Genomic DNA, 25,023 nt, shown 5'->3' with positions numbered 1-25,023 from the left:
TTAGTAGGCCGGAACAGCCAATGGCATTTTTAAAAATGGTAATTTGGAACAGAAGGTAGAAGCTCAGCTTTATTCAGTTGAGGACAACACCAGGCAGGGGCAGACATTCACCTTTAGTAGGCCGGAACAGCCAATTGCATTTTTAAAAATGGTAATTTGGAACTGAAGGTTGAAGTTCAGCTTTATTCAGTTGAGGACAACACCAGGCAGGGGCAGACAGACACCTTTAGTAGGCCGGAACAGCCAATTGCATTTTTAAAAATGGTAAGTTGGAACTGAAGGTTGAAGCTCAGCTTTATTCAGTTGAGGACAACACCAGGCAGGGGCAGACAGACACCTTTAGTAAGCCGGAACAGCCTATGGCATTTTTAAAAATGGTAATTTGGAACAGAAGGTAGAAGCTCAGCTTTATTCAGTTGAGGACAACACCAGGCAGGGGCAGACATTCACCTTTAGTAGGCCGGAACAGCCAATTGCATTTTTAAAAATGGTAATTTGGAACTGAAGGTTGAAGCTCAGCTTTATTCAGTTGAGGACAACACCAGGCAGGGGCAGACAGACGCCTTTAGTAGGCCGGAACAGCCAATTTTTTTTAAAAAACAGCAGTTAGTAAGAGGCAGAAGGTAGAAGCTCAGCTTTATTCAGTTGACGACAACACCAGGCAGGGGCAGACCCCTTTAGTAGGCCGGAACAGCCAATTGCATTTTTAAAAATGGTAATTTGGAACTGAAGGTTGAAGCTCAGCTTTATTCAGTTGAGGACAACACCAGGCAGGGGCAGACAGACACCTTTAGTAGGCCGGAACAGCCAATTGCATTTTTAAAAATGGTAATTTGGAACTGAAGGTTGAAGCTCAGCTTTATTCAGTTGAGGACAACACCAGGCAGGGGCAGACAGACACCTTTAGTAGGCCGGAACAGCCTATGGCATTTTTAAAAATGGTAATTTGGAACAGAAGGTAGAAGCTCAGCTTTATTCAGTTGAGGACAACACCAGGCAGGGGCAGACATTCACCTTTAGTAGGCCGGAACAGCCAATTGCATTTTTAAAAATGGTAATTTGGAACTGAAGGTTGAAGCTCAGCTTTATTCAGTTGAGGACAACACCAGGCAGGGGCAGACAGACACCTTTAGTAGGCCGGAACAGCCAATTGCATTTTTAAAAATGGTAATTTGGAACTGAAGGTTGAAGCTCAGCTTTATTCAGTTGAGGACAACACCAGGCAGGGGCAGACAGACACCTTTAGTAGGCCGGAACAGCCAATTGCATTTTTAAAAATGGTAATTTGGAACTGAAGGTTGAAGCTCAGCTTTATTCAGTTGAGGACAACACCAGGCAGGGGCAGACAGACACCTTTAGTAGGCCGGAACAGCCAATGGCATTTTTAAAAATGGTAATTTGGAACAGAAGGTAGAAGCTCAGCTTTATTCAGTTGAGGACAACACCAGGCAGGGGCAGACATTCACCTTTAGTAGGCCGGAACAGCCAATTGCATTTTTAAAAATGGTAATTTGGAACTGAAGGTTGAAGCTCAGCTTTATTCAGTTGAGGACAACACCAGGCAGGGGCAGACAGACACCTTTAGTAGGCCGGAACAGCCAATTGCATTTTTAAAAATGGTAATTTGGAACTGAAGGTTGAAGCACAGCTTTATTCAGTTGCAGCTTCTTGGCAATAATATAAAGAAGACGAGACAGGACAACACTCGTTGGATGCCATATCTGTGTTTTCACTGGAAAAAAACCTGTCATTTAACTACTTGTAGGAGAAAGTTTTTGTAGCTGGAGGCCACTTTTTGTATTGTACCAGTTTTTGGTTGTATGTTTGGAACTGAAGGTTGAAGCTCAGCTTTATTCAGTTGAGGACAACACCAGGCAGGGGCAGACAGACACCTTTAGTAGGCCGGAACAGCCAATTGCATTTTTAAAAATGGTAATTTGGAACTGAAGGTTGAAGCTCAGCTTTATTCAGTTGAGGACAACACCAGGCAGGGGCAGACCCCTTTAGTAGGCCAGAACAGCCAATTGCATTTTTAAAAATGGTAATTTGGAACAGAAGGTTGAAGCACAGCTTTATTCAGTTGCAGCTTCTTGGCAATAATATAAAGAAGACGAGACAGGACAACACTCGTTGGATGCCATATCTGTGTTTTCACTGGAAAAAAAAACTGTCATTTAACTACTTGTAGGAGAAAGTTTTTGTAGCTGGAGGCCACTTTTTGTATTGTACCAGTTTTTGGTTGTATGTTTGGAACTGAAGGTTGAAGCTCAGCTTTATTCAGTTGAGGACAACACCAGGCAGGGGCAGACAGACACCTTTAGTAGGCCGGAACAGCCAATTGCATTTTTAAAAATGGTAATTTGGAACTGAAGGTTGAAGCTCAGCTTTATTCAGTTGAGGACAACACCAGGCAGGGGCAGACAGACACCTTTAGTAGGCCGGAACAGCCAATTGCATTTTTAAAAATGGTAATTTGGAACTGAAGGTTGAAGCTCAGCTTTATTCAGTTGAGGACAACACCAGGCAGGGGCAGACAGACACCTTTAGTAGGCCGGAACAGCCAATTGCATTTTTAAAAATGGTAATTTGGAACTGAAGGTTGAAGCTCAGCTTTATTCAGTTGAGGACAACACCAGGCAGGGGCAGACAGACACCTTTAGTAGGCCGGAACAGCCAATGGCATTTTTAAAAATGGTAATTTGGAACAGAAGGTTGAAGCACAGCTTTGTTCAGTTGAGGACAACACCAGGCAGGGGCAGACAGACACCTTTAGTAGGCCGGAACAGCCAATTGCATTTTTAAAAATGGTAATTTGGAACTGAAGGTTGAAGCACAGCTTTATTCAGTTGCAGCTTCTTGGCAATAATATAAAGAAGACGAGACAAGACAACACTCGTTGGATGCCATATCTGTGTTTTCACTGGAAAAAAACCTGTCATTTAACTACTTGTAGGAGAAAGTTTTTGTAGCTGGAGGCCACTTTTTGTATTGTACCAGTTTTTGGTTGTATGTTTGGAACTGAAGGTTGAAGCTCAGCTTTATTCAGTTGAGGACAACACCAGGCAGGGGCAGACAGACACCTTTAGTAGGCCGGAACAGCCAATTGCATTTTTAAAAATGGTAATTTGGAACTGAAGGTTGAAGCTCAGCTTTATTCAGTTGAGGACAACACCAGGCAGGGGCAGACACCTTTAGAAGGACGGAAAAGCCAATTTTTTTAAAAACAGCAGTTAATCTGAGCCAGAAGGTAGAAGCTCAGCTTTATTCAGTTGAGGCCAACTTGAATTAGGGACTGCAGACAGACTTTGCAGGCTGTCCCCTGTGTGGACCATGCATCCAATACATTAACCCATTGAGCCACCAAGGACACGTAACCTTCCGTGGCCAGGCCTACAGGTCCATGTGTCTGTTGTCAGGTATACCTTTGGACTGACAAATTGACAGAATGCAAGGACAATGCGGTCTTTAACATGCAGGTGGAGGGGTGGGATGGCTTTTCTCGCAAAAGAATTGTCAACTGGGTAGCTCATAGCGTGGTATATCGTAGTTCATCCTGGCTTTATTAATATTAAATTAAATTAAAAAATAGGCTCTATGCACTTTATAATTGGTTCCAGGGGTACATGGGCAGCAGTGGTCTGGTCAGTGGAGGCCTAGTGGAAGGAGGGACCGCAGACAGGCTTCGAAGGCCTAACATAATTAAATTGGGCTGGCTGTAGGCACTTTATTATTAGTTACAGGGGTACACGGGCAGCAGTGGTCTGGTCAGTGGAGGCCTAGTGGAAGGAGGGACCGCAGACAGGCTTCGAAGGCCTAACATAATTAAATTGGGCTGGCTGTAGGCACTTTATTATTAGTTAAAGGGGTACACGGGCAGCAGTGGTCTGGTCAGTGGAGGCCTAGTGGAAGGAGGGACCGCAGACAGGCTTCGAAGGCCTAACATAATTAAATTGGGCTGGCTGTAGGCACTTTATAATTGGTTCCAGGGGTACACGGGCAGCAGTGGTCTGGTCAGTGGAGGCCTAGTGGAAGGAGGGACCGCAGACAGGCTTCGAAGGCCTAACATAATTAAATTGGGCTGGCTGTAGGCACTTTATTATTAGTTAAAGGGGTACACGGGCAGCAGTGGTCTGGTCAACGGAGGCCGATTGTAATGAGTGTCTACCAGTTAGTAGTCCAAAACAACAACTAAATGTGAATGTCTCGCATTAAAACAAAACAAAAACACTAAAGGGTGCAATCATTAGGTTCAGGGGTGGGATCCTCTGCGTTGTTTCAGACCTACTAATTTTGCGCAAAGTATTTACTGTGGTAAATAGAGGACACTGCCCCTGACTATGTTAAGTACCATCATACATGTCAACACAATGGTATTGTCAGTGGCAGGTATGGAAGGATGTCAGCGCATAGACTTAACATTGGTGGAAGTGTGAGAGATAACTGTGGAAGTGGTAGAGCAATGTTTGACCTGGGGGTGGGTGAACTCTCTTGTGGCCGGCGTTACAGGCCCAAGGCCCCTCATGTTACAACAGTGTGTCTGACGTTGGGTGCGCACCACCACCGCCAGAGACACTTTATTGTACTATGAGGAACCCAGTAGCAATGCCGTCGACCAAAAGCGAGTACACCCACCTCTTCAGACAAACAGCAGTCTCACGGGTGCTTGCGCCAAGTCGCGATACCACGGCCCCGTGTGGGGAGTTTGGCCATTTAGGGAGGTGTAAACATGTCGTATGCTGGACAATCAGCTGCAGCAAATTAGACATTAGAAAAGTAATTCACAGTAGTCCACAGGCAAGAGCTTTTCATAGGAAAGCTAGGTGTCGGCCGGGCAAGGTGGGGCAAAAGATTTCGAAATCCAGTTGTGGTTCATTTTAATGAATGTTAGATCGTCAACATTTTGGGTAGCCAGACGAGTCCTTTTTTCGGTCAATATTGAACCTGCAGCACTGAATACTCTTTCTGATAGGACACTTGCTGCCGGGCAAGCAAGCTCCTGCAATGCATATTCTGCCAATTCTGGCCAGGTGTCTAATTTTGATGCCCAGTAATCAAATGGGAATGACGGTTGAGGGAGAACATCGATAAGGGATGAAAAATAGTTAGTAACCATACTGGACAAATGTTGTCTCCTGTCACTTTCAATTGATGCAGCAGTACCTGTCCTGTCTGCGGTCATAGCAAAATCACTCCACAACCTGGTCAGAAAACCCCTCTGTCCAACGCCACTTCTGATGTGTGCACCCCTAACACTCCTAGTCTGTTGCCCCCTTGAGCTCGTGTGAGAACGATCACGTGCGCTGTGTGCTGGGAATGCCTGAAGCAAACGGTCAACAAGAGTTGATTGTTTGGTTGCTAATATTAGTTCCAAGTTCTCATGTGGCATAATATTTTGCAATTTGCCTTTATAGCGTGGATCAAGGAGGCAGGCCAACCAGTAATCGTCATCGTTCATCATTTTCGTTATGCGTGTGTCCCTTTTTAGGATACGTAAGGCATAATCCGCCATGTGGGCCAAAGTTCCAGTTGTCAAATCTCCGGTTGTGATTGGGTGAGGGGCAGTTGCAGGCAAATCTACGTCACTTGTGTCCCTCAAAAAACCAGAACCCGGCCTTGACACGCACCCAATTTCCAGTGCCCCCGGGAAAGGTTCCGCATTAAAAATATACTCATCCCCATCATCCTCCTCGTCCTCCACCTCCTCTTCGCCCACTACCTCGTCCTGTACACTGCCCTGACCAGACAATGGCTGACTGTCATCAAGGCTTTCCTCTTCCTCTGGTGCAGACGCCTGCTCCTTTATGTGCGTCAAACTTTGCATCAGCAGACGCATTAGGGGGATGCTCATGCTTATTACGGCGTTGTCTGCACTAACCAGCCGTGTGCATTCCTCAAAACACTGAAGGACTTGACACATGTCTTGTATCTTAGACCACTGCACACCTGACAACTCCATGTCTGCCATCCTACTGCCTGCCCGTGTATGTGTATCCTCCCACAAAAACATAACAGCCCGCCTCTGTTGGCACAGTCTCTGAAGCATGTGCAGTGTTGAGTTCCACCTTGTTGCAATGTCTATGATTAGGCGATGCTGGGGAAGGTTCAAAGACCGCTGATAGGTCTGCATACGGCTGGCGTGTACAGGCGAACGTCGGATATGTGAGCAAAGTCCACGCACTTTGAGGAGCAGGTCGGAGAACCCAGGATAAGTTTTCAATAAGCACTGCACCACCAGGTTTAAGGTGTGAGCCAGGCAAGGAATGTGTTTCAGTTGGGAAAGGGAGATGGCAGCCATGAAATTCCTTCCGTTATCACTAACTACCTTGCCTGCCTCAAGATCTACTGTGCCCAGCCACGACTGCGTTTCTTGTTGCAAGAACTCGGACAGAACTTCCGCGGTGTGTCTGTTGTCGCCCAAACACTTCATAGCCAATACAGCCTGCTGACGCTTGCCAGTAGCTGGCCCATAATGGGACAACTGGTGTGCAACAGTGTCATCTGCCGATGGAGTGGTTGGCCGACTGCGGTCTGTGGAAGAGCTGTAGCTTCTGCAGGAGGACGAGGAGGAGGAGGAGGAGGGGGTGCGAACGCCTACAGCCAACTGTTTCCTAGACCGTGGGCTAGGCACAACTGTCCCGAAATTGATGTCCCCTGTGGACCCTGCATCCACCACATTCACCCAGTGTGCCGTGATGGACACATAACGTCCCTGGCCATGCCTACTGGTCCATGCATCTGTAGTCAGGTGCACCTTTGTACTCACAGATTGCCTGAGTGCATGGACGATGCGCTGTTTAACATGCTGGTGCAGGGCTGGGATGGCTTTTCTGGAAAAAAAGTGTCGACTGGGTAGCTCGTATCGTGGTTCAGCGTACTCCATCAGGGCTTTGAAAGCTTCGCTTTCAACTAACCGGTAGGGCATCATCTCTAACGAGATTAGTCTAGCTATGTGGGCATTAAAACCCTGTGTACGCGGATGCGAGGATAAGTACTTCCTTTTTCTAACCAGAGTCTCATGTAGTGTGAGCTGAACTGGAGAGATGGAGATCGTGGAACTTGCGGGTGTGCCGGTGGACATGGCAGACTGAGAGACGGTTGGAGACGGTATTGTTTCCGCCGGTGCCCTAGATGCAATATTTCCGCCTACAAAACTGGTGATTCCCTGACCCTGACTGCTTTTGGCTGGCAAAGAAACCTGCACAGATACTGCCGGTGGTGCGGAAAATGGTGGCCTTACAGTGACGGAAGGGATGTTGCGTTGATGACTAGCTTCATTGGCCGAGGGTGCTACAACCTTAAGGGACGTTTGGTAGTTAGTCCAGGCTTGAAAATGCATGGTGGTTAAGTGTCTATGCATGCAACTAGTATTGAGACTTTTCAGATTCTGACCTCTGCTTAAGCTAGTAGAACATTTTTGACAGATGACTTTGCGCTGATCAATTGGATGTTGTTTAAAAAAATGCCAGACTGCACTCTTCCTAGCATCGGATCCCTTTTCAGGGATTGCAGACTGAGCTTTAACCGGATGGCAACGCTGTGCTCCAACAGGTTTTGGCTTTGACACGCGTTTTGGGCCAGATAGGGGCCCGGCAGATGGAACCTGTTGCGATGTTGATGCCTGCTGCGGCCCCTCCTCCACCTCCGCTTCTGAACTACTGCTGCCTGCACCCTGTTCCCCCAATGGCTGCCAATCGGGGTCAACAACCGGGTCATCTATTACCTCCTCTTCGAGCTCGTGTGCAACTTCATCTGTGTCACTGTGTCGGTCTGTGGTATAGCGTTCGTGGCGGGGCAACATAGTCTCATCAGGGTCTGATTGTGGATCTGTACCCTGAGAGGGCAATGTGGTGGTCTGAGTCAAAGGAGCAGCATAGTACTCTGGCTGTGGCTGTGCATCAGTGCACTCCATGTCAGAATCTACTTGTAATGGGCATGGCCTGTTAAGTGTTTCACTTTCTAAGCCAGGGACGGTATGTGTAAAGAGCTCCATGGAGTGACCCGTTGTGTCGCCTGCTGCATCCTTCTCTCTTGTTGTAGTTTTTGCTGAGGAGGACAAGGAAGCGACTTGTCCCTGACCGTGAACATCCACAAGCGACGCGCTGCTTTTACATTTACCAGTTTCAGAAGAGGAGGCAAGAGAGCTAGAGGCTGAGTCTGCAATGTAAGCCAAAACTTGCTGTTGCTGCTCCGGCTTTAAAAGCGTTTTTCCTACTCCCAGAAAAGAGAGCGTTCAAGGCCTTGTGTAGCCAGACGACGAAACTGGCTCCACAGCTCCAGACTTAGGTGGAATATTTTTATCCCCACAACCACCTGATGCTCCACTACCACTACCATCATTACCAGCTGACAATGAACGCCCACGACGACCTCTTGCACCAGACTTCCTCATTGTTTTAAAAAATTAACCAAAGTAACTTTATTTGTTGCTGTCAAACAACTTACACGGTGAGCTATAACTTCAGTATGATTTCTATATCCCTTAACAGGTTGGTGAGACCACAAGGAAAATCAGGCACAATGTTACACCCTCTGTTTTCTGTGGCACAAAATCACAGAGATGACACACACGCAGGACTGTCACTCAAGCACTAATGTCAATATTATTCTCCCACCTCATTTTTTTTTTTTTTTTCCCTTAGGGAGACTTTAGAAACCAAATAAGATAAAATGTTTTTTTCAGGGACAATTTAGAAACCAAATACTAATAAAAAAAATAAATAAATAAAATAGCCTTTCTATGGCCCACAATTAGAGAGAGAGAGGTGGCACACCCAGGAGTCAAGACTGGCACACAAGCTGAAAGGGCAATATTACTCTCCCACTGTTTTTTTATGTATTTTTTTTTTTCAGGGAGACTTTAGAAACCAAATAATATTAAACAAAGCAAAAAAATAAATAGGCTTTCTATGGCCCACAATTAGAGAGAGAGAGGTGGCACACCCAGGAGTCAAGACTGGCACACAAGCTGAAAGGGCAATATTACTCTCCCACTGTTTTTTTATGTATTTTTTTTTTTCAGGGAGACTTTAGAAACCAAATAATATTAAAAAAAGCAAAAAAATAAATAGGCTTTCTATGGCCCACAATTAGAGAGAGAGAGGTGGCACACCCAGGAGTCAAGACTGGCACACAAGCTGAAAGGGCAATATTACTCTCCCACTGTTTTTTTATGTATTTTTTTTTTTTCAGGGAGACTTTAGAAACCAAATAATATTAAAAAAAGCAAAAAAATAAATAGGCTTTCTATGGCCCACAATTAGAGAGAGAGAGGTGGCACACCCAGGAGTCAAGACTGGCACACAAGCTGAAAGGGCAATATTACTCTCCCACTGTTTTTTTATGTATTTTTTTTTTTCAGGGAGACTTTAGAAACCAAATAATATTAAACAAAGCAAAAAAAATAAATAGGCTTTCTATGGCCCACAATTAGAGAGAGAGAGGTGGCACACCCAGGAGTCAAGACTGGCACACAAGCTGAAAGGGCAATATTACTCTCCCACTGTTTTTTTATGTATTTTTTTTTTCAGGGAGACTTTAGAAACCAAATAATATTAAAAAAAGCAAAAAAATAAATAGGCTTTCTATGGCCCACAATTAGAGAGAGAGAGGTGGCACACCCAGGAGTCAAGACTGGCACACAAGCTGAAAGGGCAATATTACTCTCCCACTGTTTTTTTATGTATTTTTTTTTTCAGGGAGACTTTAGAAACCAAATAATATTAAAAAAAGCAAAAAAATAAATAGGCTTTCTATGGCCCACAATTAGAGAGAGAGAGGTGGCACACCCAGGAGTCAAGACTGGCACACAAGCTGAAAGGGCAATATTACTCTCCCACTGTTTTTTTATGTATTTTTTTTTTTTCAGGGAGACTTTAGAAACCAAATAATATTAAACAAAGCAAAAAAATAAATAGGCTTTCTATGGCCCACAATTAGAGAGAGAGAGGTGGCACACCCAGGAGTCAAGACTGGCACACAAGCTGAAAGGGCAATATTACTCTCCCACTGTTTTTTTATGTATTTTTTTTTTTTTTCAGGGAGACTTTAGAAACCAAATAATATTAAAAAAAGCAAAAAAATAAATAGGCTTCCTATGGCCCACAATTAGAGAGAGAGAGGTGGCACACCCAGGAGTCAAGACTGGCACACAAGCTGAAAGGGCAATATTACTCTCCCACTGTTTTTTTATGTATTTTTTTTTTTTCACGGAGACTTTAGAAACCCAATAATATTAAAAAAAACAAAAAAATAAATAGGCTTTGTATGGCCCACTGAATGAGAGATGGCACACACAGGAGTGGCACACAAGCCCTGACTGAGGCCAATATTTTTCTCCCACTGATTGATGTAGTGTTTTTGTGTTGAGGTAGATTTTAGAACACAAATCAAGGAAAAAAATAAATAGGCTTTCTATGGCCCACTCAGTGAGAGATGGCACACACAGGGATGGCACTGTAGCAGAAATGCCAATCTTAATCTTCCACAAAAAAAAAAAAACAGGGACTGTCCTACAATTACTATCTCCCTGCAGTAATGTAAGCCAGGTATGGCAGGCAGCAATAGGAGTGGACTGATGCACAAATTAAATAAAAAGTGTGGACAAACAAAAAAGATAGCTGTGCAGAAAGGAAGGAACAAGAGGATATGTGCTTTGAAAAAAGCAGTTGGTTTGCACAGTGGCGTACACACAGCAATACAGCTATCACGGAGCCTTCTAGGGCAGCCCAATGAGCTACAGCGCTGAGGGAAAAAAAAAAAAAGTAGCTTCCAGTGTCCCTGCACACCGAAGGTGGTGTTGGACAGTGGAAATCGCTACAGCACAAGCGGTTTGGTGGTTAGTGGACCCTGCCTAACGCTATCCCTGCTTCTGACGAAGCGGCAGCAACCTCTCCCTAAGCTCAGATCAGCAGCAGTAAGATGGCGGTCGGCGGGAACGCCCCTTTATAGCCCCTGTGACGCCGCAGACAGCAAGCCAATCACTGCAATGCCCTTCTCTAAGATGGTGGGGACCAGGACCTATGTCATCACGCTGCCCACACTCTGCGTTCACCTTCATTGGCTGAGAAATGGCGCTTTTCGCGTCATTGAAACGCGACTTTGGCGCGAAAGTCGCGTACCGCATGGCCGACAAGCACAGGGGTCGGATCGGGTTTCATGAGACGCCGACTTAGCCAAAAGTCGGCGACTTTTGAAAATGAACGACCCGTTTCGCTCAACCCTAGTTACGGAGCTGCGCCTGCCCCACGTGCGGCAGCATCCTAAGGAAGGACACGAAGAGAATTGTATTGTAGAGAGTGAGAAACGAAGTCATAGCACAAGGAGAGGAAAACCAGAAGGAGTTCTGCCCTGTAAAAGTCTGCCTCTTTCTGAAGCGCAGAATCGGTAGCCAGAACACCAAGGGAGTAATAGTCTCTACGCTTTACTTCAGAGACTGGCAGGACAGTTAATTTCACGTTGGCTGCCCGACCATATACCCAGGAGGCACGGTGGCAACTTGTGGGGGCCGAGGCGTCTCTAGGGTCTCTATAAAAAGCCTCAGGCCACCAGTCATACGGGTTTGTCCTATCCATACCATCTGGGGGACAGAGAGGAAGACATAACATCTAGAACATCTACAACAGTTGTGAGGACCTTACCGAGTTGCTCAGCAGGGAGGTACTACAACACACAGGCGCTAGAGGAAGGCTACTGAATTCCACCTGGATAAGGGGACTCTGGATTTGCCTTCAGACCGGCTGGACTCTGCCTACCCTGTGATCTGGTACCCTGGACTGTGGATGCTGAAGCCTTCAGTAAAGGTAAAGAGACTGCAACCTTGTGTCCTCGTTATTCACTGCGCCTTACACCATCACCATCTACACTTCTGGGAAGCCCTGGGGATACACTTCACCTGTGGGAAGGTATACCATCTAGCTGCCATAACATCACCCCAGCGGACCCCTAAGCAGCGTCGGTCATCCTGACCGAATACCACAGGTAGCGTCACGAACACTACTATTGACACCCATCAAAGGGCCATGGGCCGGGTCGGGCCACCATGACATCCCCAAAATCACCGAAGGACACGGTACCGAGTACCCCATTGCCCTGACGTGGGGGCGACACATATTCATTTTGATTTACATTGATAATTGCTATGTTTTATTGTTCTGAACACATTCCACTATGCAATGAATAAAAATTAGCAACTGGAATATTTCATTCAGAGATATCAAGGATATGGTATTTTAGTGTTCCCTTTTTTTTTGAGCAGTGTAGAATGATAGAATGTTAGAGTTGGAAGGGACCTCAAAGGTCACAGTGTCCAACCTCATGCTTAATGTAGGATTCACTACACCATCTCAGACAGTTGTCTGTCCAGCCTCTGTCTGAAGACTTCCATTTAAGGAGAACTCAGTCACCATCTCTCGAGGCAGCCTGTTCCACTCATTGATGACCCTCACTGTCAAAAAACATTTTTCTAATATCTAATCTGTATCTTCTCCCTTTCAGTTTCATTTCATTGTTTCTTGTGTTTCCATGTGCAAATAAGAATAATGATGATCCCTCTACACTGTCACAGCCCTTCAGATACTTGTAGACAGCTATTAATTCTCCTCTTAGCCTTCTTTTTGCAAGCTAAACATTTCCAGATGCTTTAACCGTTCCTCATAGGACATACAGGTGCTTCTCACAAAATTAGAATATCATCAAAAAGTTAATTTATTTCAGTTCTTCAATACAAAAAGTGAAACTCATATATTATATAGAGTCATTACAAACAGAGTGATCTATTTCATGTGTTTATTTCTGTTAGGCTATGTGACCACGTTGCAGAATAGAAGCAGATTTCTCCTCATCAAAACCACACACCCTTGCCAAGGAAAACGCATACAGATTTTGATGCGTTTTTCATGCGTTATTTCTAAGCCTTTTTGAGCACAAATAAAGTTGGGCCAAAAAAAAGAACTCCTATGTGGTCATTTCCTAGTCCAACCCCTCTTCTCCATTTTATTTTCAGTGGAACAGTGGAAACCTCCCAATTCTAACTCCAAACCTAACTCCAACACAGCCCTAACCCTAATCCCAACCCTAGCCCTAACCCTAGCCCTAATCCTAACCCTAGCCCTGACCCTAACAATAGCCCTAACCCTAGAGCAAAAATAATTACAGAACCCTACATCATATGACACATGGTTTACATACAGTAAAACATGCCATATCAAAACTATTTTTTGATGTGTTTAATAAATTTAGTAGCTTGTGTTAGGAAAAATTTGAAACTCTAGGGGTTAAATTAAAGGCTATAATTGCAGGAAAAAAATGTGTGGGCTCCCGTGCAATTTTCTCCACCAGACCGGGAAAGCCAGTGATTGAGGACAGATATTAATAGCCTAGAGAGGGACCATTGTTTTTGGCCCCCCCTGCTAAAGAAAATCTGCCTCAGGCCACCCCAGAAAAGGCACATCTATAAGATGCGCCTTTTCTGGCACTTAGCCTCTCTCATCCCACTGCCGTGTAGAGGTGGCATATGGGGTAATAATGGGTTAATGTCACCTTGCTATTGAAAGGTGACATTAAGCCGGGTTAATAATGGAGAGGTGTCAATAAGACACCGCAGTACAGTCAGGTCCCACGCCGTAAATCCATCACAAAGGGTTAACGAGTTTACAACGGGAAACGGTGCTAATGCTACCGGCCCCACTGTAAACCACTGCAGAATGAATTAAATCATTTCTGCACAGGCTCTCCAGCTGACTGGAGATGAACTGATTAGCGTGGGAAAATTTCCCACGCTCATGAGTTCACCTCTGGTCAACCGGGAAGTCAGCGCAGCCGCAGTGAGTACCGCTGATGTCTCCGGCTCCCGAGTTCACCCAAGCTGCACTCAGGTGAACTTGTTATACAATGAACGGGGTCGCTTTACGGCCCCATTCATTGTATCGGTAATGGCGGTTTAGATCAGCCACATGTTATGTGGCTGCTCTAAACTTTAGATCATTGTGGGACACTTGTTTATAATTCTACGGAGGGTATGTATCTTTTGTGGTTTGTTATTTTACTTTTATTTTAAGGTGAACGAGGGCTTCGGAGAATTAGGTGTCTAAGTAAGTATATGGTTTTTGGGTTTTTTTATTTTATTTTAGGTGGCGATCGACGGGGACAGGTATATATAATTTATTTCCACAGGTAACCACTGGCCACCAATGAAAATTTACTTTGGGGACAAATTAAAAAAAAAAATAATAATGGGCAAAAAAAACCCAAAGGGATAAAATTAATCTTATTGGGCCATGCTAAAAAAAAATAGTAGAGGGGAAAAAATATTTAGAAAAATAAGGTGGTGGGGCAATAAAAAATATCGGGTCAGGGCAAAAAAATATATATATTGTGGTTTTTTTACAGCATGAACAGTTCGATGGGAAAAACTGCTCCCATCGAGCTGATCCTGCTGCCACTAAAGGGGAACAGACATAGGCTGATGGGAGTAGTAGTCTCATCGGCCTATGTCTAGTTACACACATACACCGCAAATACAACACACACACACAGACACACACAGACACACACACAGAGACACACGCATAGACGCTTACCACACTGATCATGAAAAGGATATCCAGCATCATGCGATCAAACCAGTCCAAGTTAGTGAGTCGCCCGGTAAGGGCCAAGTACTCGGTACCGGGTCCGGTACTCACAGGGGGATGTCACGGTGGCGGCGACCCAGTCCGTGGCTCTGGGCGCCCATGTTAAAGGGAATGTCCTTAGAGAGGTTTTGAATAAAGTTTGTGTTTGTGACGCCACCTGTGGTATTCGGTCAATGGGGACCGATGCTGCTTAAAGGGGTCCACTGGGGTGATTTTAAGGCAGCCGAGATGGTATAACTTCCCACAAGTGAAGAATGTCCCCAGGGCTCCCGGTGTGTAGGTGAAGATGGTGGATGGTGCAGTAAAAAACAAGGACACAGGTTTGCAGTCTCTTTACCTGGTTTACTGGAGACTTCTGGTATCCACAGTCCAGGGCACCAGATCACAGGTATAGGCAGGGTTCCGACCGGTTTGGAAGCAAGTTCAGCGTCCCCTCTACCAGGTGGAGATAAAAGCCTTCCTCATAGCACGGTGGTAATGTAGTCCCTTACTGCCTATGGCTTTTAGCAAGGTCCTCACAGTTCCTCTCTGTCCTCCATAAAGGTGGGACACAAACCCGTATGACAGGTGGCTCGAGCCTTTCTATAGGGCCTCTATCATGACCCGGGCTCTATGTGCCACTGTGCCTCCTGGGTGTTAGGGCGGACAGGTGATATCTAATCCAGCTGTCCTGCCGGTTTCTGCTGTGCCTCTTAGAATCCGACACAACCTCGGTCTTCCGACTACCGATGTCTGTGCTCTCCCAGGGAGGTAGCCCAGTCGCAGCTGTCCTCCCCAGATGTCACTATCATGTGTTTTTCTCTCCTGCATGCTCTCTACAAACTGTTCTTTCCTTCTGTATGTCACTATCCAGGAGCTGCAGCACCTCTGGCTGCATGGCCCCTCACCCGTCTTTCTGCCTAAGAATTCTCCAGTCTGCTGTCCGGCACTAACTGTCTAACTTTCCCTCCAGACCAGAATTTATATATAGGGGAGCCACCAATAGGCAGAATCAGAGCTCCCCCTTCTGGCCTGGAGTGTGAACTGTTGCATGTTTGTTCTTACCTGATAGAAGAGATCTTCCCCTGCTTTCAAGCGTAACATCACTCTCCCCGTGAGGAAAGCAATACCACTGTAACAACCAGGACCCTGGGGTGTTACATTAGCTGCCATCATCCAAGAAGATGGGAATTATCTGGGATTCTCGTCTTCCTGAATTATGGGATGCTAATGGGATGGCATGATGGGATGAACATGATGTCACTCCCTATTTGCTGCAGTTTTGATTTACAAAACCGCATCAAATGCGCTTGAAATCCGCAAACATTTTTAATATTTGCGGATTTCAAGCATTTCAATACAAGTCTATGGTGGGGATTCCGCAAAATAAATGAACATGCTGCGTATTTTACCGCTATGCGATTCCGCTGCGGAAAAATACGCAGCATGGGCACAGCAATTGCGGAATGCAATTAAAATTAATGGGATTTGATTAGTTAGCGTTTTTAAGCATTTCCACAGTGGAAAAACGTGGCAGAAATGCTTAAAAAATGCAACGTGGGCACACAGCCTTAATGTTGATGATTATGGCTTACAGCCAATGAAAACCTAAATGTCATTATCTCAGTAAATTAGAATAATTATCAAAAAACACCTGCAAAGACTTCCTAAGCATTTAAAAAGGTCCCTTATTCTGTTTCAGTAGGCTCCACAATCATGGGGAAGACTGCAGACATGACAGATGTCCAGAAGGCAGACATTGACACACTCCACAAGGAGGGTAAGCCACAAAAGGTCATTGCTAAAGAAGCTGGCTGATCACAGAGTGCTGTATCCAAGCATATTAATGGAAAGTTGAGTGGAAGGAAAATGTGTGGTAGAAAAAGGCGCACAAGCAACCAGGATAACCGCAGCCTTGAAAGGATTTTTAAGAAAAGACCATTAAAAAATTTGGGAGATATGCACAAGGAGTGGACTGCTGCTGGAGTCATTGCTTCAAGAATCACCACACACAGACGTATCCAGGACATGGGCTACAAGTGTCACATTCCTTGTATCAATCCATTCTTGACCAATAGAAAGCGCCAGAAGTGTCTTACCTGGACCAAGGAGTAAAAAAACTGGACTGTTGCTCAGTGGTCCAAGGTGTTGTTTTCAGATGAAAGTCAATTTTGCATTTCATTTGGAAATCAAGGTCCCAGAGCCTGGAGGAAGAGTGGAGAGGCCACAATCCAAGCTGCTTGAGATCTAGTGTGAAATTTTCACAATCAGTGATGGTTTGGGGAGCCATGTCATCTGCTGGTGTAGGTCTACTGCAGGGTCGGACTGGCCATCTGGCAATTATGGCAAATGCCAGTAGGGCCTGTCTGGTCATGGGCTGCCTTGTCTGCTATGTTGTTAGCAGAATCAGTGTTCTCAAGATACCCATACTGTTAAGAGTTGGAACAGAGCACAAAGAGGCTGACTCCGTCAGTTACCCCAGCAGGCCATGGGTATAATTAGACATTTTGGTCTTGTAGTACATCTTTCTTTCCTCCATCCAGGGTAATATATCCCATCTGGTACTTGGGAACGGGGACAGCATGGGCCTGTGTGATCCCAAATGCCAGGGCTAAATTTCAGTCCCAGTCCATACCTGGTCCACTGTGTTTTATCAAGATCAAAGTCAGCGCAGCCGTCTACCAGGAAATTTTAGAGCACTTCATGCTTCCCTCTGCCAACAAGCTTTTTGGAGATGGAAATTTAATTCTCCAGCAGGACTTGGCACCTGTCCACACTGCCAAAAGTACCAATACCTGGTTTACAAACAACAGTATCACTGTGCTTGATTGGCCAGCAAACTCGCCTGACCTTAACCCCATAGAGAATCTATGTGGTATTGACAAGAGGAAGATGAGAGAAACCTGACCCAACAATGCAGATGAGCTGAAAGCTGCCATCAAAGCAACTTGGGCTTCCATAACATCTCAGCAGTGCCACAGGCTGATCGCCTCCATGCCACACCGCATTGCTCATTTTTCAAGCTGGTGTTATGAAGTATTCTAATTTACTGAGATAATGACTTTTAGGTTTTCATTGGCTGTAAGCCATAATCATCAACATTAGCAGAAATATAAACATTTGAAATCGATCACTCTGTTTGTAATGACAGATGTAATGTCTACAGTGTATAATATATGAGTTTAACTTTTTGTATTGAAGAACTGAAATAATTCAACTTGTTGATGATATTCTAATTTTTTGAGAAGCACATGTACTTTGCAGTCTGCTCACCATCCTGGTAGCTCTTCTCTGAACTTGCTCCAGTTTTTCAATTTATTTTTTAAAATGTGGTGCCCAGAACTGGACATAGTATTCCAGATGAGGCCTGACCAAGGAAGAGTAGAGGTGGATAATTACTTCACGTGATCTAGACTCTATGCTTCTCTTAATACATCATAGAACTGTTTGCTTTTTTTGCTGCTGCATCACACTGTTGACTTATGTACGGTCTGTGATCTATTAGTATACCCAATTCTTTCTCACAAGTGCTGCTGCTTAGTTCTATTCCTCCCATTCTACAGATGTAATTTTTGTTTTTCTTGCCCAGATGTAGAATCTTGCTTTTCTCCCTGCTAAATACCATTCTATTAGTCGCTGCGCATTGTTCATCTAGATCCTTCTGAATCTAGTGTTAGCTATCCCTCCTAGCTTTGCATCATCTGCAAATTTGATTAGACTGTTAGTTGGAAGGGACCTCCAGGGTCATCGTGTCCAACCCCCTGCTCAATGCAGGATTCACTAAACCATCTCAGACAGATTTCTGTCCAGCCTCTGTTTGAAGACTTCCATTGAAGGAGAACTCACCACCTATCGTCGCAGCCTGTTCCTGTCATTGATCACTCTCAAGGTCAAAAAGTTTTTTGTAATATCTAAACTGTATCTTCTCCCTTCCAGTTTCACTCCATTGCTTCTTGTGTTTTTATGTGCAAATGGAAACACGAGAAGGAATGGAATCAGTGATCAGCGCAAATGGAGAAAGAAGTAGATTTCTTGAATAAAACACATTACATAATTTCTTGTTTTCATTTGTTCTACTAACTTATGGTAAAAATAAATAAAATGATGGTTACTCTTTAACGCTTAAAGGAGCTTTCCAGTGAAAATTATTTATCACCTACCTACAGAATACGTGATAACTTGCTGATCGGTGGGTGTCCTACCAACGGGACCCACATTATCCTCAACAGAAATCTTTTATCCACATTACAACGTGGCAGACTGGACACATGGCACAAACAAAAGGGCTTGTCTGACTTGGGCATCATTCAAAAGCGTATATCACATTCTGAGTATGGCCCACGAGTTCAGGACTTACGTGGGTTTCCTGACCCCCAACTCAACAGCCTCTACATATGCGCATGAGGTTGTAGAGTTCCACCAATGGTGTAGAGACCACCATTCCATTCTTTCTGTAATGGGCTGCTGGAAAAAGCTGAGCGCATCGCTACTCAGCTCCATAGGGAATTAATGTAGCAGCGGTTGAACATGTGCTCTACTCATCCATTCTAACTTGGATAAAAGTTCTCCATTCTGCCAACTGACGTAGGTCCCAGCGGTCAGACACCCACCGATCAACAAGTTATCATCTATCTTGTTTTAACCAGACAACGTCTGTAACATGAATAAAAATGAAATATAATGATAGAAAGGTGTTTCCTTTTGAGGTATAGGGTGATGTCAGCATCAATATCAGTATTGCGCTTTAAAGTCCTTTGTCCAACTTAGTCTTTCCTATTCAAAAGTTTAGTATTACAACAGATTCCTTTTTCTCTATTATTCCAAGAATCTCCTTCTTACAGAAGGAAAGCTCTGAGTCTATAGACAGAAAAGGTATTGAAATACGTACAATCATTGTCTTGCCAATGTAATTGTTTCCAGTGAAATATAATCACATATAAAGGATCGGAATTACAAGTGAGCAACTTTCACAGAACCAAACCCACCTCGTACAGCCCCCAGTAGCTCAGCCCTCTCCGGGTATATGTATCATAAGAACCTTTAAATTTATACACTCACTGGCCACTTTATTAGGTACACCTGTCCAACTTCTTGTTAACACTTAATTTCTAATCTGCCAATCACATGGCGGCAACTCAGTGCATTTAGGCATGTAGACATGGTCAAGACAATCTCCTGCAGTTCAAACCGAGCATCAGTATGGGGAAGAAAGGTGATTTGAGTGCCTTTGAACGTGGCATGGTTGTTGGTGCCAGAAGGGCTGGTCTGAGTATTTCAGAAACTGCTGATCTACTGGGATTTTCACGCACAACCATCTCTAGGGTTTACAGAGAATGGTCCGAAAAAGAAAAAAAATCCAGTGAGCGGCAGTTCTGTGGGCGGAAATGCCTTGTTGATGCCAGAGGTCAGAGGAGAATGGGCAGACTGGTTCGAGCTGATAGAAAGGCAACAGTGACTCAAATCGCCACCCGTTACAACCAAGGTAGGCCTAAGAGCATCTCTGAATGCACAGTGCGTCGAACTTTGAGGCAGATGGGCTACAGCAGCAGAAGACCACACCGGGTACCACTCCTTTCAGCTAAGAACAGGAAACTGAGGCTACAATTTGTACAAGCTCATCGAAATTGGACAGTAGAAGATTGGAAAAACGTTGCTTGGTCTGATGAGTCTCGATTTCTGCTGCGACATTCGGATGGTAGGGTCAGAATTTGGCGTAAACAACATGAAAGCATGGATCCATCCTGCCTTGTATGGAGCATCTTTGGGATGTGCAGCCGACAAATCTGCGGCAACTGTGTGATGCCATCATGTCAATATGGACCAAAATCTCTGAGGAATGCTTCCAGCACCTTGTTGAATCTATGCCACGAAGAATTGAGGCAGTTCTGAAGGCAAAAGGGGGTCCAACCCGTTACTAGCATGGTGTACCTAATAAAGTGGCCGGTGAGTGTATATATATATATATATATATATATATATATATATATATATATATATTGTGAAATCTGAATATTGGAGGTGAATTGGGCATATGCTGTGATTTTTGGTCCTAGGAAAAAATTAGACATGTACACGGCCTTATTAAATAACATTGGTCCAAGTGCAATCCGATGTTTTGACGGACTGCACTCAGACCGAAATTACGGTCATCTGTATGAGCCTTGTAAAGTACCGAGTAAGGAAGACAAAAGCATTTTTACCATTTTTCTTTTCTGACAGATTCTCTTTCATCCATGTTTCCTTTACAGAATCTTGTATTCTACAAACATATGAAGTTCTTCCTTCCAAAAAAAAGGCTATTCATGCTGATGAGTTTCCCTCTTCTCTTTATCTCCATCTCTACCTTGGGCCACTATATTTGTGAGCTCAGTTTTCCGAGACCACCCATAACCATACTACATTTAGGAACTAATTTTTCCATATCATATAATAAATGGTCTCTATGTACACTCACCGGCCACTTTATTAGGTACACCATGCTCCTAATATATATATATATATATATATATATATATATATATATATATATATATATATACTGTAGATAATCAGAAATATTCTTAGATAGATAAATAGATGGATAGATATGACTCTTTATTTCATTGTCTAGTAAAAATCAACAACTTACCATAAATACAAAAATTAATAAAATTGTTAGAATTGGAATTTGCCTATGAACAGAATAGCTTTTCCACTTTTATCACTCACTGGCTGGAGCATCAGTTTACGGACATGACTTAACAGAGCAGGGAAAAAACAGTGATTTATCTTCTTACCTGGAAAACTGTGTGAATAATGTGGATCACCGGGTATATTCCTTCAATTATCGACATGCATTCTATGTATCCAACAAAGTAGCCGAGCTTCAGAGCGTGCATCGCTATTGTGGTTACTGCAAACAGACCTACACCACCTAGACACGGAATCCAAAGATAATGTCAGCACGGGTGTTAGTGGAGAAACCTTCCACAGAAAACATCACTATGAGTATGTGACCTGTGTAGACACTAGTGGAGTTAATCTATGGTTTTATCTACACCATTTCAATTTAAAGGGGATTATTAATACAGATGTAAAGCCTTTGTGAAATGAAGAAACTTCATAATTTATTTTCTGTTTAAAAATTCTGATCTGTTCCCAAGCTCTAAAGTGTTGTTCGTTGCCCTCCTGCCCCTTATTTGCTGCTGCAGGCTGTTCAAAGCACAGAGTATAGAGTTTTTGAGTCTGTGCTTTGAATGGAAGGTTGTCTATCAGTCAAGCAAGAGGTGGGCTCAGCCAGCAGCTCTGAGAGCACAATCTGTGCACATGATGTCATGGTAGGCATGACCGGTGAACCTCGACAAGTAGTGAGTGACTTAGGATGCATACAGGGAGGGAAATCATAGAAGTAGTGCAGGCACCTCAGAGAAGAATACCAGCTAGTATTTTGGCCACAGGGGAAGGTGTAAGGTGTTCCAAAGTTCTAAATTATATTATAATAAATAAATACATTATATGACTCATGACTCACCTACACTATACTGAGCCTGTGTGGTGCCAGCGTCAGCAAAAGTCACATCACTGCAGGAGAGTCTCAGTATAGCACATCTGAGGTTAACTAAGGTGAATTTAAGAATGAAGAAACTGCTGGCAGCAATTTACCCATCTTGAAACTGTATAGAAGTCTCAAGATGGTGCTCAGTAAGTGTAGTGGACAACATTCAAGATGGTAGTGAGGAAGCTGTAGTACACAACTATGGTAAAATAGCCAGAGAGTGTTGCCTCCTGGAAAATGTAGTTTGGCTGCAAGGGGCTGAAGGGGAGCGAAAAAAGGAAAACAAGGTTAACAGGGGGATTGGTGACACGTTACAATGGTTAGAAAACCTCAGTTTAATCAGTAGTGTACCACCAATAGTGGCCGCCATGGGTCCCATGAGTTGTGGAAGCCTGGTGCTGAATGATGAGATCACTTGATCACACCTGCTGCATTGAGCCCCTGTTCACACACAAACAGACCGGAGAAGTGGGTCACAGGGTTGGAGCTGGGCAAGTCGTTTATTTACTTTGTCTGATTATCTTTGGGGGCCATCATACTGTGAGAGAAGGGTTATGGGAGTCATCATACTGTTGTAGAGGGGATGTGGGGAATCATACTGCATGGGGAGGGCTTTAGGGCCATCATGCCATGTGGGGGGCTGTAGGGATAACATACTGTGTGGCAGGCTGTTGGGGTATCGTGTGGGAAACTCTGGGGGAATTTATACTGTTTGAGGAGCTGCAGGTGTAACATACTGGAGAGGTCACTGTAGGTACATAATATTGTATTGGGGAATTGTGGGGCATCATACTGTGTGCAGGCTCACTGTGGGTGCATCATACTGAGTAGGTGGTCACTGTGGGAGCATCAGACTGTTGAGATCACTGTGAAGATCATCATAATGTGTGGGAGGTCATTGTGGGGTCATCATACTGTGCGGAAGGTCAAGGTGGGGAAATCATACTGTGTAGGCGGTCACTGTGGGTGCATCAGACTGTCAAGAACATCATAATGTGTGGGAGGTCTTTGTGGGGTCATCATACTGTGCGGAAGGTCATCATACTATGCATGTGTGCACTCACCCAGATGATACTTCTTAAATTGAAAAAAATCCTTTCTGTAGATCAGAGATGTCTCCCACAAAATACAGCTGTCAGTTTCCACCATGTACCGTCTAATTCTCTCAGAGAACACTCTGTAGGGGTACTCTGCTGCCACTATTTATTAAGGGGGCACTTTATTGACATTTTCTATTGATGGCACTATTATCTATAGGGCGCAGTCTAGTGACATTTTCATCAGGGGCTTCCTCCTGTCCGCGTTGTTGTTTATAAGGTCACTTTAATGACCGCATTGGTGACACAGGAGGAGGTTTCTATGGCACAGAAATAATGGCGAGCATCTCGCATAAACCTAGGACAGTCCTTGTTTCTTTAGCGATGAGATATTGGTACCAGCGCCCTTCATCATTAGGTAATTGCCAGGCTAGGCAGTTTCGACATTTACATCTACATCCACAAAATCACAAAGTCAGAAAGTAAAATAAGTAAAACCCAACCACAGATACATGTTGTCATCTAATGACAATAGATTTATCACAATGATCAGATTTTTCACTGTCATTTTAAAGAAAAAGAAGACTTTGGTCCTCATGCCTAACAATGGTTGTCTATAACAACCAATCAGATCTCCTCTGTCATTTTAGAAAATGCTCTGGGAAGATAAATGATGCAATTTGATTGGCTGAAACGCTGCCATTATTCCTCAGAGCCGCTTTTATTGATGAGGGCCATTGTGCATTCATTAGGCTTGGTTTTAACCTTTCGCCTCTTGAGATGCAATTTTGCTGAACTTATCTTTAACCTTGGGGAATTTTCAAGAGATTTATTGACATAGATACCAACAAGGACGTGACCTATTTCACTAACAATCTGTCAATGTCACGCAAAGGGCAATTTACAATGTAATAAAGGAAGTGACACAGTACAGCCATGTCATTGGAGATCTCCACTTATTATCTCCATTTATTGCATTGTCAAATGGATCCATAGACTTCCAGATGGACACCAAATTGGCCTTGGTGGCATACCTCATCTGAATGAGGCTTTCATATTGCGTACGTTGGTCCCATCGGGGCATAAGTCCGATCCTCCCCACAAAACGGTATTCGAACATATGCGCCAACGAGGTCATAGAGTGTAATGGTGTCAGCAGAGTGAACGTGCGCTCTCAAGTGCACCATTTTGGGGAGTGTACGCCTACTGGAGGCAGACGCAGTAAACGTTCATCTGATTGCCCGCCTCCTGTAGGTGTACACCCCTGATAATGATGCATGTCAGAGCGCACGTTCGCTCTGTCTGCATAATTACAGTCTATGGCCCATCAGCACAGACCAGTCAAAACCTTGTTTTGCAGGGGGTTCCGACATATGCCCCAACGGGACCCACGAGCACAGCGTGAAAGAATCCTTAAGTGATACTGGTAATTGTGACAGTGGCATTTAAAAGGTTGGAAGTGAGGGAAGGTGACCCTTCCAATGCTATTAGGCATGTTAGGCATGACTGTCGGGTGCCGACTGCATTGTGACGTCAGCCGCTGAGGGGCCTACTAAAGACCCCAGTGTCTGGCATGTTTGTTTTCTTTTGCAGCCAAGCCTGTGGCTTGGCTTCACAGGAGATAGATAATTTCACTATACACTAGAATATTACACTGTATTAACTAGAGTTGAGCGAATATGTTCGGAATCAGTCGCCGAATCTTAATTTGCCATATTGGTGCCCTACTCGTGCCGATTTTAAGTTTGACGATCGATTCTGAACACATTCGGTCATTTCTACTTCCATTGACTCCAATGACGTTCGGCTGTGTTCAGCAAATATTGCTAAAACAATATATTTG

The 25,023-nt window shown here is 44.3% G+C and overlaps 1 protein-coding gene across 1 annotated transcript in view; it reads right to left on the bottom strand.

Moving 5' to 3' along the window:
• LOC143793295 (proton channel OTOP1-like) overlaps window positions 1-25,023 on the bottom strand; it is a 136,741-nt gene that overhangs the window by 53,199 nt on the left and 58,519 nt on the right. The window contains exon 4 of the mRNA XM_077280145.1: window positions 21,386-21,522. Within this exon, the coding sequence (XP_077136260.1) occupies window positions 21,386-21,522 (137 nt within the window). The remainder of the gene's footprint in view (window positions 1-21,385; window positions 21,523-25,023) is intronic.

The sequence above is a fragment of the Ranitomeya variabilis genome, chromosome 1 (genome assembly GCF_051348905.1).
Source record: "Ranitomeya variabilis isolate aRanVar5 chromosome 1, aRanVar5.hap1, whole genome shotgun sequence".
Taxonomy (NCBI): domain Eukaryota; kingdom Metazoa; phylum Chordata; class Amphibia; order Anura; family Dendrobatidae; genus Ranitomeya; species Ranitomeya variabilis.
This window is presented reverse-complemented; position numbering and strand designations above follow the sequence as displayed.